General features: G+C 33.8%; 2 protein-coding genes across 3 annotated transcripts; both read right to left on the bottom strand.

The window, feature by feature from the left end:
• Positions 1-8,682: 8,682 nt before the first annotated feature.
• Positions 8,683-15,273, bottom strand: LOC132641755 (uncharacterized). Of its 2 annotated transcripts, XR_009582961.1 has the most exons (11): positions 15,090-15,273; positions 13,396-13,624; positions 12,551-12,652; positions 12,120-12,289; positions 11,852-11,985; positions 11,582-11,759; positions 10,356-10,923; positions 10,057-10,169; positions 9,702-9,945; positions 9,061-9,362; positions 8,683-8,968 (listed from the first exon to the last, which is right to left on the bottom strand). XR_009582961.1 is itself a non-coding variant. In XM_060358841.1 (10 exons), exons 1-10 carry the CDS (start codon positions 15,143-15,145, stop codon positions 9,138-9,140), a joined length of 2,019 nt encoding a protein of 672 aa, XP_060214824.1. In that variant the 5' UTR covers positions 15,146-15,272; the 3' UTR covers positions 8,683-9,137. The 2 variants fall into 2 exon arrangements, 1 of the variants encoding a protein (XP_060214824.1); XM_060358841.1 differs by having other exon boundaries at positions 8,683-9,362; positions 15,090-15,272.
• A 1,933-nt stretch (positions 15,274-17,206) lies between these two features.
• Positions 17,207-21,226, bottom strand: LOC132642781 (transcription factor bHLH75-like). The gene is made up of 6 exons (XM_060359824.1): positions 20,751-21,226; positions 19,372-19,491; positions 19,160-19,225; positions 18,776-18,844; positions 18,569-18,649; positions 17,207-17,703 (listed from the first exon to the last, which is right to left on the bottom strand). Exons 1-6 carry the CDS (start codon positions 21,114-21,116, stop codon positions 17,608-17,610), a joined length of 798 nt encoding a protein of 265 aa, XP_060215807.1. The 5' UTR covers positions 21,117-21,226; the 3' UTR covers positions 17,207-17,607.
• Positions 21,227-24,086: the final 2,860 nt, after the last annotated feature.

The following is a 24,086-nucleotide window of genomic DNA, read 5'->3' as shown; positions in this document are numbered from 1 at the left end:
TAGAAAAGAATCCATATTCAACATGAAGAGGTTGTTCGTATTGAAGTTAGCTGTATTTATAAGCTTTTCCGCCATGTTTTATTTATATTTATACCTTATTTTAGAGCTAGATGCATTAAATACATCTAACATCTATTCCCTATTCGATATAAAACTAATATGTGCGTTATGGTTGAATGTTTATTGGGCCCTGACCAGATAGGTGAGGTATTTACGTTGAAAATGTACCGTTTTGGAGAAGAAAAGATTAAAATTGACCAACGGTGGAAGAACACAAAAACCTCGCCGAGTAAGGTCCAAAGCAAGCAAGTTGCATGCCTCCAAGCTCGCTCGGCGAGCAAGGAAGAAAAGTGTGAAATCTTTGCTAAGTCTGAAATTCTACATGACCTCGCCCGGGGAAGCCCACAGCAAACTCTGAGCTTGCTTTGGAGCGCGGTCGGCGAGCTCTCCCTGACGATGTGAAATATTTTCTAAGTCGAGTCGGTTTTGAACGAGCTTTGGAAGTGCTGATGAATCTAGATCTAATGATACAACAAACTCTTATAAACACTTGACCAAATGCCACTGACAAATGTATACATATAAGTGGGCCCTCAACATATGACTGCTATACAAATTTACCCTAATGACAATTAATGCATGTCTATGAAGCCTCTACGATGACTAGAATTGTACAATTGTCATACTATCGGGATAGGGCCCCAACCTACTCATAGTCTCTATACATGAAGTACTAGACTCGACTCGGCTCCAGATAGAAATGGAGCTCACCACTCAACAACTTAATACAGGCAAGGGCTTAGCGAAGAAGTCTACCAACCTGTACATCTGAATCTGCAATGTGAATACAGCACCCCAGCAAATGCAACGTAAGTACAAAAAGAGTTGTACTTGTATGTAAGGCAGACAGGATAGTATAGGCAAATACCGAAACTCATATAAAAAGCAAATGAAACATAATTAAGTGAGAACATGAGAAAGCTACAACCTATAGAATCACATGCCAACTCTTGTTGTACTTAAGTTATTCTGAACATTCTTTTGAGTCTTTCTGGTAATATTTGGGGTCGCTATATATAGCGATGTTCTGGGATCGTTTGCGGTATCATTTGGGATCGTATACTATACTCGGAGCACTGTACATTAGATCAGTCTTTACTTCTTCTGTAATAAATAAGCCACATAGGACACGTAGTAAATAATTTGCTTAGCCACAGGATCTCGTGTACATATAGTGTATGCTAGACTGACGCTACATGAGCTATCAGCTGTAAATAATACTTATAATTGCCAGACAGATGCTATCTGGGCTATCAGCTGTATATAATACTTATAACTACTAGACTGATGCCACAAAGGCTATTAGGTGTATTAAATTACTCATACACATAAGATTAATACTTTGGAGTATCTCTTTCTTGGCTTATGGAAATATTACATATGATTCTTATTAGGCCGTTCACTATAACCCTTGGGATCACATATCTTGTTACACTTGAATTATCGTACATTAGGTTCCTTCTTCATTTCTTTTATAACAAGTGAGCATATGAGACATCTAACAAATGAGCAAATGAACCACATAGGGTTTATAACATGTGAAACTACAATCTACAAGTTTGCCGAGTACGGCATGTGCCAAGTATGGCCTGTGTGTAACATCGTATGCTATAACATAATATGTCATGGCCTGTGCCGAGTACGACTTGTATCGTATCATCGCACGCTATAATAGCATGTGAAGTAAATCCTGTGACGAATACGGCATGTCACATATCATCGTACGCTATAATATAATGTCGAGTTATAAAAGTGTTTGGACAAAAAATTACTCTTTTAGTTTAGCTTTTGAAGAATAAAATCATTCGTACAATAATTAGCATTTTTGCGTGGAAGCTCTCATTTTACTTTGTATGGGGGGATTTCAGAATTAATTAAGGGAATAAATTCAGACATGTAAGAATTTGATCTTAGCTAGTGAAACAAGAAACACATGGACCTATACTCAATACACAATCAAGTAATTTCTCCGGGCCCTGAAAAATATTTCGGTACTACTCAAGAACACCTACTTATTTTTTTCTAAAATCTTTAAACAAACATCTTAACCTTTTAAAATAAATATTCTTTTTTTAAAAAAAAAAACTTTTAACCTCTCACATCTTAGCCGGCTATAAGATTTTATGATTTTCTGAATAATTTCGTTTGCTACAGAAGATTGTTGCTGACACGTTGATGCTTATCCTCAGCTTCGGCCAGGCTTTAGGCCCTCATTTTTTGGGCCCCATTTTTCATCAATATAGATTATTTTTGAAAAATTATAAAGTATTTTAAGTATTTTTTGTCATTAAAAAAAAATAGTTAATTAATTTACAGAAAATATGGCTCCTAAATCAGTAAGTAATGTATAGTATATAAATATTAATGTATAGTATATAAATACTTTATTTATATTTAGTATATTGACAAAAAAGAAGGCCCCTGATTGGTTTATCTACAATGTTCAATTTACTTTTAACCTTTTAGCTCAATCTACTTTTAACCTTTCTCTAAATTTTAGTATACTTCTATGCTTTTATATTCTTCTTTGTTTCTCCAACAGAGTCTTTGACTATATTGCTATGAAAGACAAGGGCTACATTGTATGAATTTTTTATTTTTGTTTTTCTTGGACACCAAATATTGCAAGAGGTATATTGAAGCACCAAATAAGTATTCTCAAATGAAGTTATCAACTTCTTAAATCAGGTTCTATTATTTCAAATTTTTTGTTTTTTTCATCTAAAACTTGCTTGTTTTTGATATTTTACTACATAATATATATTGTCTCTTTAACTATTTGTTAAAATATAAAATATGTCAACTAGAAAATATGAATCCGGTTGTTCAAAACTCAAAAAGGAAGAATTGTATCTTTGGTACAATCTCAAAAAGGAGTTCTTGAGGAAGTAAGTGAGATATCTGACATAGATCCTCAAAAACTAGACTTCATATGAAAAATAATTATGAATTCCTTTTTCTATTCTCGTTTTTGTGATTAAAAAAGTGAAGACCCCTCATTGAAATTTGGTTTTAGGCCCCTAACAGTATTAAGTCGCCCCTGTCAGCTTCTTTGGAATGTCTTGTGTGTATAATTACAAAAGTTACAGTCAAGATAGACTAAACAATGCCAGTCTAACCTGCTTAATTCTAACCAAAGTTTGATCTATTTATTTATCTTTCTTATAATTTGATTTGATAGCCCAACCTTCTTAATTCTAACCAAATTTTAATCTATTTATTGGTTTCTTATAATTTGATTTGATAGTCCAACCTAGTTAACTCTAACCAAATTTTAATCTATCTATTTATCTACTTATAATTTGATTTGATAGCCCCAACCCTGTTCTCCTGGAAACCTTTTAATCCTTCTTTCCCTTCTTTGGTCCTACGAAAATAAAACTGGACTTTGTTATTGAAACTGGTATTTAGTAGGTGTTTGGCTATGTAATATAGATATTACATTTGAAATTTCAATTTGAAATCAATGTTTGTTTATGACATTTAAACAAAACTTAAACTTCAAAATTTTATTATTTCAAATCTCAAAGACTATTAAATTTAGGATTTCAAATTCCAAGTTTGTAACTTCAATATCTTTAAAATTTAAACTTCACTCAACAATTTATATTTTATAAAAGGAACTTATAATTTTAAATTTTACGAAAACGACCCATGTTCAACATAACGGGTTGTTAATATCATATGAGAAAATTATATTAAAGAATAACGAGTTACTAATATTATTGATTATTAGATCAGTTAATCTTACACAATTATGTATATTTAAAAATTTGTATTAAAAATTCAAAATATTTTTAAAAAAAATTACGAGTCAAATCAAAACTCAATTTAACTCTCAAAATGCCAAAAGATGCCACATACAGAAGCTGAAAGATTCCACAAAAATTGTGAGAGTTGCCACATAAATTGTGAGAGTATGTGTTTGCTGGTGGTGGAATTAAGACCTCGATCGGTGAGTTTTCAGAGACAACAGATAATGGCAAGACATAAATTGGAAAAGAAAAACCTGATGTAATGTACCTACAGTAAAATGAAAAGCTTTTCTAGCATCCTCATTTAATTTTCACCATAAGTATATAGTATTAGTCTTGTTTTCAAAATGCAAAGTAGCCCTGCGTAAGATATCTGAATCATGTTGATCTACGAACTTCATCCAACTCTTATTCCAGAAAAACTATGTAATAATACCGACACTCTCGTGTTACAAACGAGGAAAGTAATACACATGTATACATGCAATCATCTAACTATACTCCTATATGACATACACTACAAGAAAATATGGAATTAGCGACGGACAAAATTTCGTTGCTGAACAGCAAAATCCCATGCTAATATCATTTAGCTATGGATTAGCGATAAATTATAAGAAAATTTAATTAGCGATGAGCTATTTAGAGACGGATTAGCTAGAGATTACCGATAAATGTCGTAGCTAATTCCATGTTGTCTTGTAGTGATAATAGGTAAATTATTCCTTTTCTGGTGGTGAAGCATCTTCATTTACCCTACCATAAGCCCATAACACACATTGAACACAGTTTGTCAAGAGATAGAAAGGAACACTGGCGAATAAATTAAAGCGGGCAGAGACGAACCTAGACAGACCTGTCTCGTGAAAACGACCAACTTAATGTAGCAAAGTAACAAACCAAGATCAGAGTGGCATCCAAAAATTACGAGTCGGGATCGATTTTGTCCACAATATCAACAGGAACAACTGGGATAGAATCCCACCACTCTTATAATCTCCTATTTCCTTTCTCATTTTGCTTGCTTTCCCCTATCTTTGATGCTGCCACAAAGCCATATGACGCCAATGCCATAAGGATGAACTTAAAAGGGACCACCGCTAAAATCACCGCTGCGACGACCAAAGCTATCATTACCATATCTGCATGCTGCAAATTCATAGACGAATTCAGAATTTAAATCAAAGATATTTGCAATCTTTAAAGCTCTTAGCAATAAATACGAAGCTTAAACTCATTCTACACTTGACATTAGGAGTTCGAAAGTTAATATTTCTTGAAATTTGAGTGGTTTTCGTCTAAGTTACTCAGACTCTTCGAAAGTATTGTCACACTCACACCCGTGTCGGATCCTCCAAAAATACACTACTTTTGAAGGAGCCGACACGCACCCGATGACATTTTAGGAGAGTCCGAGTAACATAGGTTTTCGTATATATTTTATGCTTCGCGTAAAAAATATCGAGTTTGGTTGAACCCGTAAAAGCTATCCTACGTCCATTACAGGCTTCAATTACCTATAAATAAAATTAATAAAGGACAGAGGGAGTTGAGGCATAATACAGGGCAAAGAAACAACATATTGTAGTACCTTTGGAGCTTTTGAAACCAATACAGACCAAATCTTTAATATAATTATATTCATTGTTTGGATCAAGTCATAGACAATTCTCAACCACTGTTGAGCCGACACTATGCTTTCCATTGTTGTCTGATCGGATCCGGTGTAGACGACTATCCTGCGGACCTTATCCGGTATCCTTCTCCGTCTAGCCCATATCATTGTACCAACAATTCCCAATAAGAGAGCCGCTATTGCCTTACCCACCCACTCGCTACATTCACAAGAATCCGTTAGTTCTTTCCAGACTTACTAAACAATTGCAGTCAAGTATTTAACATCAAAAAACATAGGCAAGTAATATAGCAGGAAAAAAGAAACTCACTTGTAAATAACCACCATCGTCGTCACCAGTCAAGTATTTAACATCAAAAAACATAGGCAAGTAATATAGCAGGAATAAAGAAACTCACTTGTAAATAACCACCATCGTCGTCACCACAAGAAATGCGTTCTTGTTGAATATACCCTTTAGCCTATCTTAGTTGAATACGGAGAAGTAAATGTGTTTTTGTTAACTCTGGCGACCATAAGAATATAGGCGTTATAGTAGCATCTACAGGCTTGTGAGCAACTCAGAAGATACTCATAAAGTTATAATTAACCCGTCAACTAGTAACCCATACGTAGAACGATTTGAAGACTCAACTGGATTGTTAGTGGTCATAGCCCTAAATTTATCTGTTATCCCATAAAAATCTGCTCTTTCTTGGTTGAAGTTTATTATTTGCTTTCTCTATTTTTAGTTAGTTGATAATTATATCTCTAGATTTTATTTCTTGTTTAGATAATTAGTATCGTTTAATTTAGTAAATAGTTAATCATAAGTCTCTGTGGGTACGATATCTGGACTTTAAATCCTATATTACTTGTACGATCACGTATACTTGCGTGTGCGTTTGGGAGCAACAAATTGCTCTACCATCCTTATCTTTTCAGGTTTAGAAGTTCCGAAAATTGTCATAGGAGAAATTACTACAATTTTTTATTGGGATCTGATGAGTTATGTTGTCGAAAAATATTCTTAACTGATTAAGAAAAGTGGGATAAAGGATTAGATTGCAATTGAACCTAAATAGTTTGGTATTGAAATTTTTTCTGAATCTGATTAAGAGTTAAGTATAATAAAAGGATTAGAAATTGAAGCTAGCTGTGTGAAGTTCAATGAGGTCATCTATTCTGCCTTCTCATCATCTAGAACTTAAGTGCAACAGTTATGCACTAGATTTTTTTTCATGGAAGTTATGCACTAGCGGCTTTCTATGAAAGTTTCTCTTTTCGTATTCTCTGTGTAAGCAGATTATACTACTGAATGCTATTCACATGTAAGGACTATGGAGCGGCTTATGTAAGTTCCTTCGCAAAATCAACTTATTCTTAGGTTTTTTTTTCTCACTCCCCAGACCTCTTATAGTGATCTCTGTTACATGGACATTTCCTTTTCCTGATTTCCCTTTTCATCCTCTCTCAACTTTGCTAGAGTATCAACTATGATTGTATTCTTATTCATAGCTTCACATGTATTACGTAATTAGAAGTTGGACCATTATCATTGGGCATATATGGTAGACTAAGTTGATATTAATTTTATGTAAAGAGTTATATGTGTTTGATTTATAATACATGATAGAAATGTTGCTTATTAATAAAGGAATAGGTTTGATTTTCGCCTGACCCAAAATAGCACTACACTATATCGGCACAATTTATATTGATAACAGCCATTTTCCCGTATGTACTTTCTTGAACATACTCACATTGGCATATTTCCTGCTTTTATCTTTTGGAATTTATGTGACACAGATTATTAGTGATGTTCAGAGCTATAAATATTTGAGTTGCTTAATGCTTTGTCGTTACTAGAATTTTGATGAGATGAAATTTCAAAAAGAATTTTGAGGAGATGCTAGATTTTATATTCAAAATTATTTACCTCATTTTTTGGCAACACTTTTTCTACAGCTTAACTATCTAGATTTTATACTTCTCTTAATGGCTGTTAATATTCAATTTTGCCCCTATTGTTCCTCCCTTTCCTACTTTGGACTAATGTAGCATCTTTCCATTTAGAAATGTCTTTTAACATTCTTTACTATGTACAGATTTCTAACAAAGGTATATTAAAGACAGAAGGATATGCCTACAAGGCTACAACGAAGATGGTAGCTTATTTCTGTTATTATATTATATGATGTTTTAGAACCGCTTGGGAATGGTCCTATGGGTAGACTTATAAAGGTTGGTATCTTAAGAGTTCTTTTGCTGTAATGCAGCCTGCAATTCTTAATACCCACAAGTTCCTTTAATTGGGAGAATTAAGTGCAAAAATTAGCCACCCAAACATGTATTGTTGAATTAGAATGCGTAAAGCAAATGCTTTTGATTTCTCCCATGTATATGCACTCAGCTTCTTCATTTGAAATGTCATTATACGACCAAGGAAAAGAAGACCGCATGAAAAAGTTACTCTGAAAGCAATTTATGTTCGTCTCCGGTTACGATTATTTTTCTGCAATATGTAATTTGAGGTCTCTTACATCTTGCACCAACATTCTTGAAGATCATGACCTACTGATGTCGGGCCCGTGCTCCATGGTTCATCTAGTATATTTTATACAAGGAACTTATAATTTTAAATTTTATGAAAACGACCCCTGTTCAACATGAACTGGTTGTTCGTATCATATAAGAAACTTATACTCCCTCGGTTTCAATTTATGTGAACCTATTTTCTTTTTAGTCCGTGCCAAAATGAATGACCTTTTTCCCAATTTGAAAACAAATTCACTTTATGAAATAATTTACAGCCACATAAATATTCAAGACTTATTTTAGACCACAAGTTTCAAAAAAATTCACTCTTTTTTAAATGTCGTGCCCAGTCAAATGAGTTCTAGTTACTAATATTATTAATTTATTAGATCAGTTAATCTTACACAATTATGTGTATTTAAAAATCTATCAACAATTCAAAATATTTAAACAAAATTATGAAAAGATTACCGTCGAAGCAAAACTCAATTTAACTCTCGAATACTGGAGTTTAAGATTACCGTCAAAGCAAAACTCATTTTAACTCTGGAATACCGAAAGATGCCACAATTTTGTGAGAGTTGCCACATAAATTGTGAGTGTATGTGTTTTTTGCTGGTGGTGGAATTAAGACCTTGGTCAGTATCATGAAAGTCAACAGATAATGGCAAGACATAAATTGGAAAATAAAAACATGATGTAATGTACCTATAGTAAAATGAAAAGCTTTTCTAGCATCCTCATTTAATTTTCACCATAAGTACATAATAATAGTCTTGTTTTCAAAATGCAAAGTAGCTCTGCGTAAGATATCTGAATCATGTTGATCTATGAACTTCATCCAACTCTTATTCCAGAAAAACTATGTAATAATACATACACACTCGTGTTACAAACGACGAAAGTATTAGACATGTATACATGCAATCATCTAACTATACTCCTATATGACATAATAGGTAAATTATTCCTTTCTAGTAGTGAAGCATCTTTATTTACCCTGCCATAAGCCCATGACACACATTGAACACAGTTTGTCAAGAGATAGAAAGGAACACTAGCGAATAAATTAAAACGCGGGCAGAGATGAACCTAGACAAACTTGTCTCTTGAAATTGACCAACTTAATGTAGCAAAGTAGCAACCAAGATCATAGTGGCATCTAAAAATTACGAGTCGGGATCAATTTTGTCCACAATATCAACAGGAACAACTGGGATAGAATCCCACCACTCTTGCAATCTCCTATTTCCTTTCTCATTTTGCTTGCTTTTCCCTATCTTTGATGCTGCCACAAATCCATATGACGCCAATGCCATGAGGATGAACTTAAAAGGGGCCACGACTAAAATCACCGCCGCAAAGACCAAAGCTATCATTACCATATCTGCATGCTGCAAATTCATGGACGAATTCAGAATTTAAATCAAAGATATTTTCAACCTTTAAAGCTCTTAGCAATAAATACGAAGCTTAAACTCATTCACAATTGAGATTAGTAGTTAAAACTCATTCTACTTTTGAGATTAGGAGTTCAAAAGTTTTAATTTCTTGAAATTTTGAGTGGTTTTCGTATATATATTATGCTTCGCATAAAAGCTATTGAGTTTGGTTGAACCCGTAAAAGCAATGCTATGTCCATTATAGGCTTCAAATTACCTATAAATAAAATTAATAAAGGACAGAGGGAGTTGAAGCATAATACAGGGCAAAGAAACAACATATTGTAGTACCTTTGGAGCTTTTGAAACCAATACTGACCAAATCTTTAGTATAATTATATTCATCGTTTGGATCAAGTCATAGACACTTCTCAACCCCTGTTGAGCCGACACTATGCTTTCCATTGTTGTCTGATCGGATCCGCTGTAGACGACTATTCTGTGGACCTTATCCGGTATCCTTCTCCGTCTAGCCCATATCATTGTACCAACAATTCCCAATAAAAGAGCCGCTATTGCCTTACCGACCCACTCGCTACATTCACAAGAATCCGTTAGTTCTTTCCAGACTTACTAAACAATTGAAGTTAAGTATTTAACATCAAAAAACATAGGCAAGTAACATAGCAGGAATAAAGAAACTCACTTGTAAATAACTACCATTGTCGTCACCACAAGAATGGTACTGGATAATGGCTTTTCCCATGTAAAAGCCTCTTGAACATGGGGAACTAACTTTTTCAGAGGTTTAAGCAGACCCTAGGGAAAAATAAAACATATTTTAGTGTAACGGATATGCAGCGTAGAGGTACATACACATATTAGGAACTCTATGATTAAGATTAAGCGATGCATACTACTCATAAACCACATTTGTTTCAATTTTGTAATTCATTTTCCGAAACAGCAGATATGCGTTTCCCTCAAAACAGAGTAGCAACTTACCATAAGAACCAGGACGCTATTGCCGATTCCTTCGTCTTTCACCTCCTCAACCGTAGCTTTAGCCATTTGGATTTCCTTCGCTTCCTCCCTCGACTGATCAATAGCACTCTCCAATGATGAAACATTGTCGACTTGTACTGGCGAAGTTACGTTGTCATTGATTTCTTTTTTGATATCTTTTAACTCTACACTGGGAACAAACAGTTGGGAGACATTCAGGCTCTTCAAGATCGAGCTAGCACTACACGGATGTCCAGCGTCGACTTTATTCAAACTCTCAGCAAGCTCTTTAAGCACGTAATCTCCCTTCGGCAACTCATCGAGCAAGGCAAAAATTAAGAAATTCTTGGGAACCGGAGGTGATATCCTAAGCATTTCTCTAGCTGCATGTAGCCTAATGATCCCCAATATTGTTCTCGCGTGCATTTCCCACGACTCCAATGGTGATTCCACATTGAACTTCCGTAAAAACCGATGCAGTAGCATAATTTCCTTCACGAGAGCAAGCCAGTGGTCGCGTCTCGTTGAGCTCGTCATTTCTGGAAATTCAAAAATGACCCCTTCTTGCCTAAATGGAAAATACAAGTCATTATATCATTATCTTGCACATAAGGTTCTCAAAAGCCACATAAGCAGGACATGTACTACTTCCTAATCCACTATAAAGTTTTTCAAATAAATTTAGCTGAAATTGGTGATCCCGGAAGCTTTTAAGAAGACAATTATTTTTTTATAACGGTGATGTTGGGGTCTAGCTTACACACACCTCGGGAAGCTTTAAAGAAGAGAATTATTTTTATAACGGTGATGTTGGGGTCTAGCTTACGCACACCTCAACTAATTCCACATTGATACATTTTGAGATCGCCATTTCGCACATAGGAGCATATGGAGCCTTTGTTTCACAATTAGGTTCTTGATTAGCATATTGTTAAGGGTAATTAGGCTTCTATCCTAATTGTTCCAAATAACACTAATTTTGGGTCTAAAATTCTAGCTTTGATTCCCTTGTTTGTTTTCAATTCCGTGTTCTTGATTCAATTCTGTATCACACGAGGAACCTACTACCTCCTAACCAGGACAGGTACCGGGTAACTCTGTGTTTAAGATGACAAGTACCTGCTTCCCATGTCTCTAGTAACCAAAAAGGCAATTTAGTCCCTGAGAAAAGCCAGAGTACTTAAATAACTGGTGCATCATATTTAGAATTCATTAAGAGTACTTACAATTCAGATGATTCATAAACTATGGCTTTGTCAAACAGAGGAGCACCCCATGGACCCGTGGCAGCTGTCTTGACACTCTGTTCACAGTCTTTCGAAAGATCGAGCTTAATAGCCTCTTTATAGGATAGAACTCCAGATGCCTCGAAGTAGAGTGCATAGTTTGTTAGTGTCAGCCTACCTAGAAACAAAAAGTCTGTTAGCCACTAAAGCGCGCCTAGAATAATCCCGTGCCACATGACAACATAAACCACAGCAAAAGGCGAGAGATACCAGGCCAACTTGTGCCTCCAATGTGGCGTACTACTCGCTGCGAGCTTGCAGTTCCTTCCACGTGTAGTATAAACTCATCATCTGCCATTTCCATGCCTGCTGGGGTCGCTTGTGTTTGCAAATGCTTCACACATCTAATCAACGAAGAAGTAAGAATCACCCAATCAGTCAATGAACTATGCCTGGACCCCGACAACTATGCCTCAACCTCAACAACTATATTAAAGTTTATTCCAACAAAGAAAGAAAAGCAAGAAGTGAGAATTACTTTTCGATCTCTTTCAGGAACATGACATAAGCAGGATAATGAAGTCGATTTTCTGTAGATGCTGTCAGTGTCTCAAAAGTAAATCGTCCATTTACAATATCAGCTACTAAATGTACAAGTGTCCCCAGCCACAAGAATGCATCCTCTCGGACACTTGGTTCGTTGTCAACCTGTCCAATTAGTAACTCTCAGTAAGTGGACGAAAATGTACCATAAGAATCTAAGGTACAACTTGAAGATTTCGTGTAGGTGCCGATTATATTTGCAATTTCTTACAAATATCTAAAGTTAATGTTACAGAAAAGAAACACATATCACTTATCGCAAACAAGAGGAAGTATTTGAAGCTACAATTGTTCAGTACTCATAATGTTTATTGAGTAGCACAACGTGACAAAAACCAATTCCAAGTTAAGATACAGATTCCTTACAAGGAGCGGCATGACATCTGAGTAGAACAATGAAATGTCATCTTGTTCTTGAGGCACTTTAAAAGTTGCTTTCCTCTCTTCTTTTTCTTTGGCCATGCATTCCTGTATTATGAAGGAGAAACATTCCCCACAATAAGCACCCTTTCATCAGGAAAAGAAAGCATGTCAAACTTATAATTGGAGCATCGACAGGAAACAGCTAAATCCTTCTCATTCGCTTTACTCAGAAACAGAATCATAAGCAGAATTACGATGTCCTATCCCACTATATTTACAAGCAAAATTTCGGTGTTCAAGAGTAATTATAACAGAAATATGGTTTAAGATTTGTAATACACCAAGAAATGTATTAGCATCTACTATAAGCTCATAAGGGTATTTATCTTACACTCAGCAGAAAAATAGATATTGCCGGAAGTAAAAACCTCTTCATGGATAAAGGGTCACAAATTTGATTAATTTCCTCAAAATGAGGAAGAGTCCAATTATTCTAAAGTGATGATACCCATATTTTCTCAGGACCGAGCCGAGATATATTTGCCTCCAGACTCGTCCAGTCCGGACCTCCAATTTATACCTTTCTTTTACAGGTAACCATATGAAACTAGTGTATATTAAGCACGAAACATGTTCAAGTATAGAGGTGACCAGTTTTTGAAGCTTAAGTAAGAAATATACGATTATTATAAAGAGATGACCTTTCACTCATTACCTCAATATCACAACACAACAAAGTTATTCGTACAAGCATATGGTGGCGAGCGAACTAGAAAGCATACACAAAATCAAAGCTATAGTCAAGACAGAGTCACTGGACAAAATTAAAGCCAAGCAAGGATATTAACTGAATGTGTCTCTTCATCTGCCGAACTAGGCATTTCCCATGCTAGCATCATATCAAACGTGATCCGGCTAAAGGAACCATCGACCAACGTCTCCTCCAATTTACTGCATACGTCGGTGAGAGCCTTTGAGCAGCAAAACTCCACTAACTTCCTTGAATAACCCTCCATTTTAGGCTCCCATCCAGCCTCAAATTCATGCACTAGTTCATCCACTGAGGTGCTCAACCTCCTGAGAGGAAATATCTATCAATAACTCTCAAGCATTCACATTCTTTTTATGTATGGTGTAAGAACTCAAAATTAAAAGAGGAATCAAGAAACTAATTAAACTACTACCTCCGTCAAAATTTACGAGATGCATGAAATTTAAGGGGAAAAAAGCTTTCGGAACTTCCGGTCTAAAATATGTCACAAACATCAATTTGCCTATAAAATCACGTAAAATGAGAAGTCTAAAGTAATTATTTCTATAGTGAAAATGTGTCATTCCTTATTAGGCAGAAAATGGGACAAAGAGAGTATCTGATGTGCCACAATGAGAAAAGAATACAATATCAGTTGCATGTACAAATTCAGAATATGTGTTGCATAATAATGAGGCGCCAGAGTTCAATCTTGGCTCTGTTTTACTGGTTACAGATTTATAGCCCATTGGGTTAGACTTCCAAAATCTGCTTATTTTGAAAAGTATATTTTGTCAAATGTTGTTCAAAAAGTAATTTTGGAAAATAACAATATATGTTTAGCTAATCGATATGATAAAAAAAAACTTTTGCAATCGATAATTCGATATGATCAAAAAACTTTTGCAAATACTAGAGCAGTAACTTATGCTCGGACAGGGTTCTAAAAGTACTCCCGAAAAAAGAAAAAAAAAAGGGAATTTTTCAGCTTCTACTGCGAGTGTACTTATTCTTTTTCAATAACTTGGTCAAACACCTCATCTCTCTCAAATAAGCATTTTCACTTCTCAAACAGCTACTCCCTCGGTCCCAAAAAGGTCCCAAAAAGATTGTCTTCCTTTCCTTTTTAGTCTGTCCCAAAAATATTGGTACTTTTCTATATTTAAAAACCTGTCCCAAAAATATTAGCACCTTTCTATATTTAAAAATAATTTAACTTTATGAGATGCTTTACAACCATACAAATATCTAAGGCTCGTTTTGGACCACACATTTCAAAAGTCTTTCTTTGTTTCTTAAACTTTATGTCAAGTTAAATTAAGACAATCTTTTTTAGACGGAGGCAGTATTAGTCTAGTAGTAATGCATGTTGAAAACTTTACAAAAGCAAAAGGCAACCGAATGGTACAATAATACTCGAAATTCGAATAATTGGTACGTTCCATTAGGTACGAAATCACGAATCCATATTGTACTTTTATTAATAATCCTAGTAACTCCAAAGAATTAGCGCTATTTTTTCCCCAATTAGCAGATCTACTTGATGTGAAAATTCGAGTTCATTTGTTTCAACTTCAAACATAAGTAACTTTTGCTTAAATTCTTGTATTTCATATAAGAAAATTCATTAAATATGTATGTACATATTTAACTGCAAATCCAGTAACTACAATCTATACATTCTTTGCTAAATTCAGAACACATAAATTCGATGTAAAATTCAAAATCATAAACTTGAAATGATGGCAATACAAAACCAATAAATAAAAATGCAAGAGAGAGCAAACTAACAGAGCACAAGTATGAAGGACATCGTTGGCAATGGAAGAAAGATGCTTCTTCTCCATGTTTTAATTAAAATTTTGATTTGATATCACTACTCTCCTTTGCTACGTACTGTGTTTAATCACTACTAATAATTCATTCCTTGGTTTTATAAATTTCGATCCTATATTAGAAAAAAGAAAATTTTGGTGATGAGCGTTCTTTGGGATCACTATGGACACGTGTTCGACATGCAACGACTCATGTCCTTATTCAGCGCAAACTCAAGTTTATCATCCTTTGAACCGGCAGCTTCTATTCCTTACTTCAATTTTTCTATCAGATATTCCATTGGGAACTAAAAAAGAATAATAATCATTTTTTTATTTTTAAAAATCGGAAAAAAATATTTAATGAAAGTGTTGTCGGTTATTTTGTTGATGGTTTGTTCTTAAAAAAAAAAAAAAAAAAAAAAGAAATTCATCTATCGGTTCGTCCATCAAATACAGTAGAAAAAAGTCTTCAAAAAAATTGATACGAAAGTTTTCTTCTGTCGGACGATGGATAAATACAATCGCAAAACTTATACTCTCTGTTTTAAAATGTTTATCTGATTTTATTTTGAACAGAGTTTAATATATTAGAGAAGATTTTTAAATTTTGTGGTCTTAAACCAAAGATAGAATGTACCTAAATGTCTATTAATTTTATGGTCTTAAATATGTCATGTGAAAGTTGGAATCAAAGAATTATCAAAAGAAGAATGAGACACTAATTTTTAAAACGTATCCAAAAAAAAAAAATAAGACAAATATTTTGAAACGGATAAGCAAACGATCCCTTGAGGTACTCCAACAGGCAAAAGGGTACAAATATGTTAGAAGTCATTAACAGATAGGGCCTCGGACCGAAATAAAAAGTTCTTCTATTATCATTTCACATTATTTAGGCATTAGTGGAAGGATCATGACACTTACGTTGTCTACATCCACTGTTTCATTGAACCAATCTTAGAATATTGATTGAATCTTCTTGGATAATGTACCATCATTAATTCTTACAAACGGATCACAAAGATTTAATTTGCTAACATTAAAGGTCCAATTTGAGGGACCTATATTATATAGTACTCCTCATAGAATAAGTGTCGTTTTTTTTTTTCCTATTTAACAGTAACTTTGACCGGTCTTTAAAGATAAATTGAATTAGACTATTAACTCAATATCTTAATTTTTTTAAATTAAAATTTCGATATTCACCAACTATATGTAAAGTACTATAAGTTGTAATTTTCTCATGTTAATATGATAAAAAAAAATGCATTATAAAATGTTAGTCAAAGTTCACATAGTTTTAATTTCGAGAAGCGAAATTAAAGAGATTCATAATTTGAGACGGGAGGAGTATCATTATCATATCATATAAATGAGAATAGATTAGGATTGGCATAGTTCACTCTCACTGTTCTTGTGAAAGGGATTTGCCACTTTGATTGTCTTTTGAATCTCGTCTCGTACATTGTCAAGCTGTTGAGAGATATTAGTGTTTGGACGTATATTCATGTACTTACTTGTAAAGATTCTTATCCACAATATAATGTTACATTAGTATGCATGAACCATAGTTATATTGATTATCATGCTGCTTGAGAAATTCTTTAAATTTTGAAAAATGTGCATTCTAGTCCAAAAGCTATTAATTTTGACATGCCCACAATGTTGCAACTTGAAGTTTGGAAATTTACATATTATTCATATGTTTATGTACCAAAAATTGATCAGCTATGATATATATCTCTCAGCTATATAGTTGATATCCGAACTTGGAAAACCCGAAAATGAGCTAAGCATAAGAGTATATTATCTTGATCAAATGTGTTAGGAAATTAATACCAGTCTCCAAAAGTTTATATAAGTTGAAAATCATTTAAATGTTATTATAATCTCCTTCAAAAGAATGTAACATCCTTAACGAACTATTTCTAGTCCACTATAAAGGTTTATAGTCTAGTGATATTAGTGTGGCGAAGCAAACTCTCTCACTATATACATTGCCTCAATTAATTTGTGGCAGATTAATGTAGGGGTTTGCGGTTAAAAGAATGACTTACTAGCTCATAGCTCATATTTTAAATTAGACTTACTTCATTGATCAGCAACCAATATTGTCTTAGTTTTCATAAAACAAAATTTAATTAACTAAATACACAAACAAACAGGGGCGGACCTATGTAGAGTTTTTGGGTGCTCCGGCACCCATTAAATTCAGTTACGGAGTGTATAACTGTATAGAAAATATAAAGGAAACAGATATAAATAGTTAATAGAGCACCTCCGAACTCAAAATTCCTGGATCCAGCACCCCCGAACTCAAAATCCTGGGTCCGCCTCTGCAAACAAACGTATATTTTATGGGAAGGTGAAGGGTTTAAACCATATGGGAGTTCAAAGTACACTTGCGATATTGTTGGATTTTTTTATTTTTATTTTTCAGATGACGAGTATACATATTTTCTTAGGGAGCTTTAAAGTATGAACGAGTACGATCAAAGTGGCCAATTAGACGTTTGAAATTGAGGAAATCCTCCATAACCTTCACCAGCAACCTTTCCCATCCCTTGTGCTTCATGCACATTTGTTCCCTACAAAACCCACTTTAGTCAATGGAGGCATTCAATCCTTGAAAATATGTCAAAGATATAAGAAAAACATAAAGTAGCATAAATTTGAAGGTTCAAAAAATTATACTCCCTCCATTCCAATTTATATAACAAAGTTTGCGTGGACACAGAGTATCAAAAGGAAAAAAAAAGAACTTCCAAAAGTTATTGATCTTAAACATGTCATAACATTTGTGTGGCTATATAAATTAAAATTTTAAAACTTCTGACCTTAAATATGTTGTAACACTTGTAGGACTGTAAAATTAAGCTTCTTATCAAGGATAAATAAGAAGTGTAAAACTAATTATTTATGAATATTTAAGTGCATCACTCCTTTTGGAAAAGACTAATAATAAGAAAATAGTATCACATAAACTAGAACAGAAAAGTAATTTCCATATAATCTATGAACTTGTGCTTTATTTCTTAAGCCAAATGTACCGCTCAAAAAGTTGTTCTCTCGAAAAAGGGGTGAATTGTTTGAGTTCCAACCACGAAATATTACTCCCCTCTTTTTAGTTTATGTGATATACTTTGAATATACATGGAATTTAAGAAATATAAAAAGGCTTTGAAAATTTATGATCTGAAACATATCATAGATCACAGCATTCGTGTGGCTATAAAAATTTTGAAACTTTAGTTTTAAATATGATACATTGCATTTATGTGGTTATAAAATTTCTCATTAATAGTAATATGAGAAGTGTAGAATTAATTGTGTCTACATATAAAAAGTATATGTCTTTTTCTTTAGAAGAAAAGTATGTCATATAAACCGAAACGAACGTAGTAATAGAAGAAAAATAGACGAGTTATCTCTAAAAATTAGAAGGAGATGCACCTGCATGGACTCCATAGCTTCCATTTCTGATGAGTTGAAGTCATAAAACAAACTTGCTGCTGAAAGTTTCGTGGACAGAAACTAAAAAACAACAAATTATAGATAAATTAATATATATTTAGAAAACGGGTTATTAACTGTTTTTTTTTTTTTTTTGGAAATTTTGGCACCATTTAATAGGAAGAAAACTTGATGAGCCAGACTTACATCAATTTGATTTTGCAATGATCGAACATAATTGATTACTACATCGAACATCACTGCCATTCCCATTGTCTGCAATCGTTACTTGTATTATTCTTAACAACTATAAGGTAATTAAAATATGATAAACTATACCATTGATCAACACTTTAAAAAAATACAGGAATTAGCAATAGACAACTTCTATCGCTAAACATAAAAGTTTATGGCTAATCCTATTCAATAACGACTTAGTGACGAGTTATCAAAAAATTCAGTTAGCTACGGAGGTCGCTTAGCGACGAATTTCATAGCTAATTGCTATTATTATTATTTTTCTTCTTGCAAGAATATAAGGATTTTGAAAAGAAAAGAAAAAAAAAAAGGACAGAAGGTGGATAGTGTTACCTTATAGCATCCAGGAACCAGTTCTTGTAAGCATCTCAACTTTTCATTTATTTTCTCTCTTCGTAACTAGTCACAAATTACAAGTAAAACAAGATTAATAACATGGTGCAATCTTATTTTCTATTTAAGATTTCGTTATAAGAATTGTAAATATATTAACCAAATTATTGCATGGTTAACAAAACAAAAGTATGAAAAGAAAAAATACTTACCCTTTCAGCCAAACTATGACTATCAGTAGCTTGACCTCTCTTTGCTCTAACGTGAACAACTTCTCTTGGTTTATCAGCCTCTCTATCATCCTTTCTTTTTCTCTTTCTCCCACCACAATTCTGCAATCAAGAATCCAATCCCATATATCAAATTCATACAAACGCAAAATCTTGGAAAAAGAACAGAGGACAAAAAAAAAAAAAAAAATATATATATGTAACAGCTAGCCCACCAAACTAGTAATATTGTCCTCTTTGAATCTAGGCATGTTCGGCTTTAAAACGTATTACTAGGGTCTAAGACAACTGCTTCTAAATATACCACCTTCTCTCGCATGTTTTATCGATGTGAAATTTGCCTAGGGTGTTGTAAAAGATTACTGAAATAAAGAAGAAAGTGAATAGCTAGGTTTAAACTGTCGTGATACATGTTAGTTTACCCCTAATAACAGCATTGTCACGATAGCATTTCCACCTAGTATGAGAAGAAACATTGATTCGCTCAATTGGTCATTTCGCTTGGTTGCAAAGCCAATGGCACGAAGTTATTGCGTTGGATTATGACTTTGCCTTTGAGTCAGAGTTGGGGCTAAAAGCAACGCATGAGCCCGTCTTCCATTTGCCGACCCGCAGTAGGAGTCTTTGGCCCCTAAGGGAGCGTGTTCTTGGCTATGTCATCGTGATGGTGTTAGGTGTGCGAACAAAGTACTACACTGGTAGCTAAAAAGAAAAAGGAGTTACTTGGAGAAAACCGTGTGGGCTAAGCCCAAAGCGGACAATATCACAAGAGTATCTTTGGGCCATTTAGCTCAAAAACTGGTATCCGAGCCAATGGCTTGGCGGGTCGAGTATGAAGATAGTAGAGTGTGGCGTGGGGCCCGGCTTAGTGCCTTTGCCCGTCTATGGGCTGGTTTATGACATTTACCCATAGCTTTGAAAACGCATACACAGCCTTTGGGCTTCGATGACCTAAATACTTCGACAATGTGGGTGACACAAATACACGTTGAATCTTTGACTCGTGATGAGTCATGTGGAACTTAGTTCGAGGGAGAGATTGTTGGGAGTTCGAGGGGGAGATTATTGGGTGTGCGAACAAAGTATATCACATTGGTAGCTGAAAAGAAAAAGGAACTACTTATAAGGTGTTGGATACTCTTAATGATGTGAGGCCTTTTGGAGAAAATCGTGCGGGTTAAGCCCAAAGCGGACAATATCACATCATGTTAAGAGTATTTTTGGGCCAGAAGGGTTGTTGTGGCCTCCTTGAAGTACAATTTCTGCTAGCACGATCCACTGAGATTCAGCCCTTTATCGCTATGATTCATTAAAGGAAAAAACAAAGAAGAAAAAAAATGATCAAGGGAAAAGAAAAGTACATAATTTCCATTGCCCTTGTCAGTTCCAATTGGCACCGGGGGTGCAGGAGTGGAAATATTATTCACCATGGAATTTGATTCAGGAATTGAATTTATGCCATAATTTGGACCTCCCAGAGTAAAGAACTGAGCAGCTACTGGATCGTCATAAACATTAACCTTATCAGAACTAATATTGCTTGACAAATTCATATCATTATGGAAAGCCATGATCATGGGAATTTGATCATGACCATGATGAATTCTTTGATGATCTTGAAGATGATTTTGATGATCATGAGAAAGGCCCTCATTTGATAAAGCCAAATAATCCCCTAGTTGAACATTTGAGGTTAAACTTTCAACTTCTTGGTTTAGGTATTCCATATCTGAGTTTCATGTGCGATGAAGTTGGCAAGTTCTCAATGTCTTTATATGATAGAAAGAATACCTAACATAAGAGAAATTATATAGGAGTACTAGCTTTTTTCCTTTTTGTTTTAATTTGAGTTTACCCATCGGTAGCACTTCATCCATCCCAATTCTGTAATATTGTTCGATTAGACACATTGTTTAAGAAAGAAAAAGAATGTTGAAAACTTTTGGTATAAAACAAATGTTAGATATTTGTACGGCTTCAAATCATTTCATTAAGAGTCACATTCATTTCTAAATGTGAAAAGGTGATATTCTTTTAGAACAGACTAAAAAAGAGAGTGTCACATAAATTCGAACATAGAAATTTTTTAGATTTTACCATCAAGTTAAATTGATCTATGACAATAGGTACGTAATTCCTTTATACAAGTCTAATTCAGCAACTTGAAAATTAAAATGGGTAATAATCTACTATATCCAGTTAAATTGAGTTTATTGTGTAAAAACTATTTATATCATTTAGAGTGCATATAACTTATCTTTTTAGGCTAGCTTTTGAAAATTTGTTATACTATCATTAACACATTTATGGTTATAAAAAAAATGGTTAGAAGTAAAGTAGGAAATGTAAAGTTAATTGTTTTTAAATTTAAAAATGTGTCACTCTTTTGAAGTGGACTAAAAAAAAAAATATGTCACATAAATTGAATTGTATGAATTTCTTCTTCTTTCTTTTTCTTGGCTTTGAAAATTATTCCTTTTAACCACAACAATCAAATATCCCAAATATTGAACCCTTATAACCACAACAATCAATTTAAGCCTATTTGATGATTGGAAATTTTAAGAGAACATTAACTGGACTCTTGGCAATGATTGATGATTTTTAGTGGGTCCACTTGTTCTTGATATATCAAGAAAGTGGGACCATCACACGCCTTTGATTAAGCTTGGTCCAAATTGAGATCTGCTTTAAAGCCATCTAATGAATTGGCATTGAGTTCTTGGAAATGACAAGGGTGTATATTCCGATTTGACTACAATAAATCTTTATCAAACACAGACCTCGTACTGATAGACGGATAGTAATATGATGAGACCCTACTCCGTTGGGATGATTTTCACGTCTGAGAGCTTGTTTAAATGGGCTTAAAAAAAAATAGATTATAAGTTAAAAAAAAATAAGTTGACGTAGCTCAATTTATTTTTTTAGCTTATAAGATGTTTTAAATAAGCTAAGCCAAACAGTCTTAATTATTTTTTTGAATTTATTTTTAACACAAAATAATTTTAAGTTGGCCGGTCAAACACTTAAAAAAATTAAAAATAACTTATAAGCCAATCCAAACAGGCTCTCATACTTCGGGAATTGCTAGCTCACTTGTCAAGTACATTGCTTTTCTAGCTAAGATCACTAGTTCGAATCTTCGAATGTCTCCACCAGGAGCAGTGTTCACCTTGATAAGTGAATTTCAAGTTAATTATTTGTATTTTATGATAAATGTTGTTTTGCGGTCATAAAAAGTTCTCTGTGTGTCATCTACGTATTCTCCATTAATGAGAAACATATATATAGCGGCGAATGTGAATTAGTCGGGTCAGAAAATTTCAAACATCAAATAATAGTGTTTTTTTTAAATCTCCCTTAGTGTGCATTATCCTATTTAACGTGCAGTGTAATTTTTGAATGAAAGAATCCGATTGAACTCCTTTTGAATCATGGAGCTCCATCCTTGGGAGAAAAGCCAGGGATTGATGAAATCTAGCAATACTGAATTAAGAAGGAAACAATCAAAATTTTTCCACAATTGACAGAGCCCTTCACTAAAGTGAACAGCTTCCAATTTGATCTTTTCTCCAAGACTTTACCATTGATAGACCATACTGTTGGTATTAGGACCACAAACAGTGCACCATTAAAGTTTTGGGACAATGAAATATGGCAAATCTTATTCACATTAACGATATATGTACAGTCATATGAAAATCATGTCATTATAAATGAATTGTAAGTTGTATGCGCATTGATAGTGTTGAATTTTTTTTAACACAATCAAGTCACTTATAAGATAATTACAGGAAAGTTTCTATGATAAACATTAATTGATAACTTAATAAAAATATTAACTGACATGTTATATATATATATATATAATAGGTTAAACTACACTAATAGTATAAATTTAGGAGATTACAACGTGTGAAAATTAATTTCTTATTCTTTTTCTTAACATGGTTCCGTTTGGATCAAAGTAAGGGTCTACCAAATGAAATGTTAAAATTTTGCTTGGAGATTTGACTTTAATCTCTCTCTCTCTCTTTTCCTTTTTGACGTACAAATTAGCTACGAGTGCAATCACATAATACAACATAAGAATATATACATATTTTTCCTCTAATAATGGAAGTTTTAATCTTCACATTCAAACCTAACAAAGCATTCCATGGGCTAATATTGAATTGGAGTTCCAAAGCTAAGGTTGGGAAAAAAGATTCAATTATTTATGAAGCAATCTTTAGGCCAGGGGACCTATTATCATTGTGTCTTCCCTATACCATGATTTTTCTGTACAAATTTACTATGTTTTCTTCAATTTTCACATACTAGAGTGAAATAAAATGTACGGAAAAAAAATTAAAGCCTAATAACTAAATATTTGATAAATAATTGAATTTCCTATGAGGAGATATTGAATTTTCGGAAACCTAGAAGAAGGTCAGCACATTTTACAATAAATTGTCCCTTGTTAATTTTTAGAATTTAACTTATTCTTCTATTTTGTTTTTTCATTTTTTGTCTCCTGAATTAATTTGTTTCGATATTGTTACTAGGGATGATAAAATTAGCCCATGAAAACACGACCCGCCCAATTCGTTCAAGTTTAGCGAGTTAATAACCTGCTCAGTAATTAATTCATCTCATTTTACCCCGCCTACTTCAGTCCATCTAAAAATTTGATCGATTTGGGTTAAATATGT

The sequence above is a fragment of the Lycium barbarum genome, chromosome 5, assembly GCF_019175385.1.
Source record: "Lycium barbarum isolate Lr01 chromosome 5, ASM1917538v2, whole genome shotgun sequence".
Lineage (NCBI taxonomy): Eukaryota > Viridiplantae > Streptophyta > Magnoliopsida > Solanales > Solanaceae > Lycium > Lycium barbarum.
This window is presented reverse-complemented; position numbering and strand designations above follow the sequence as displayed.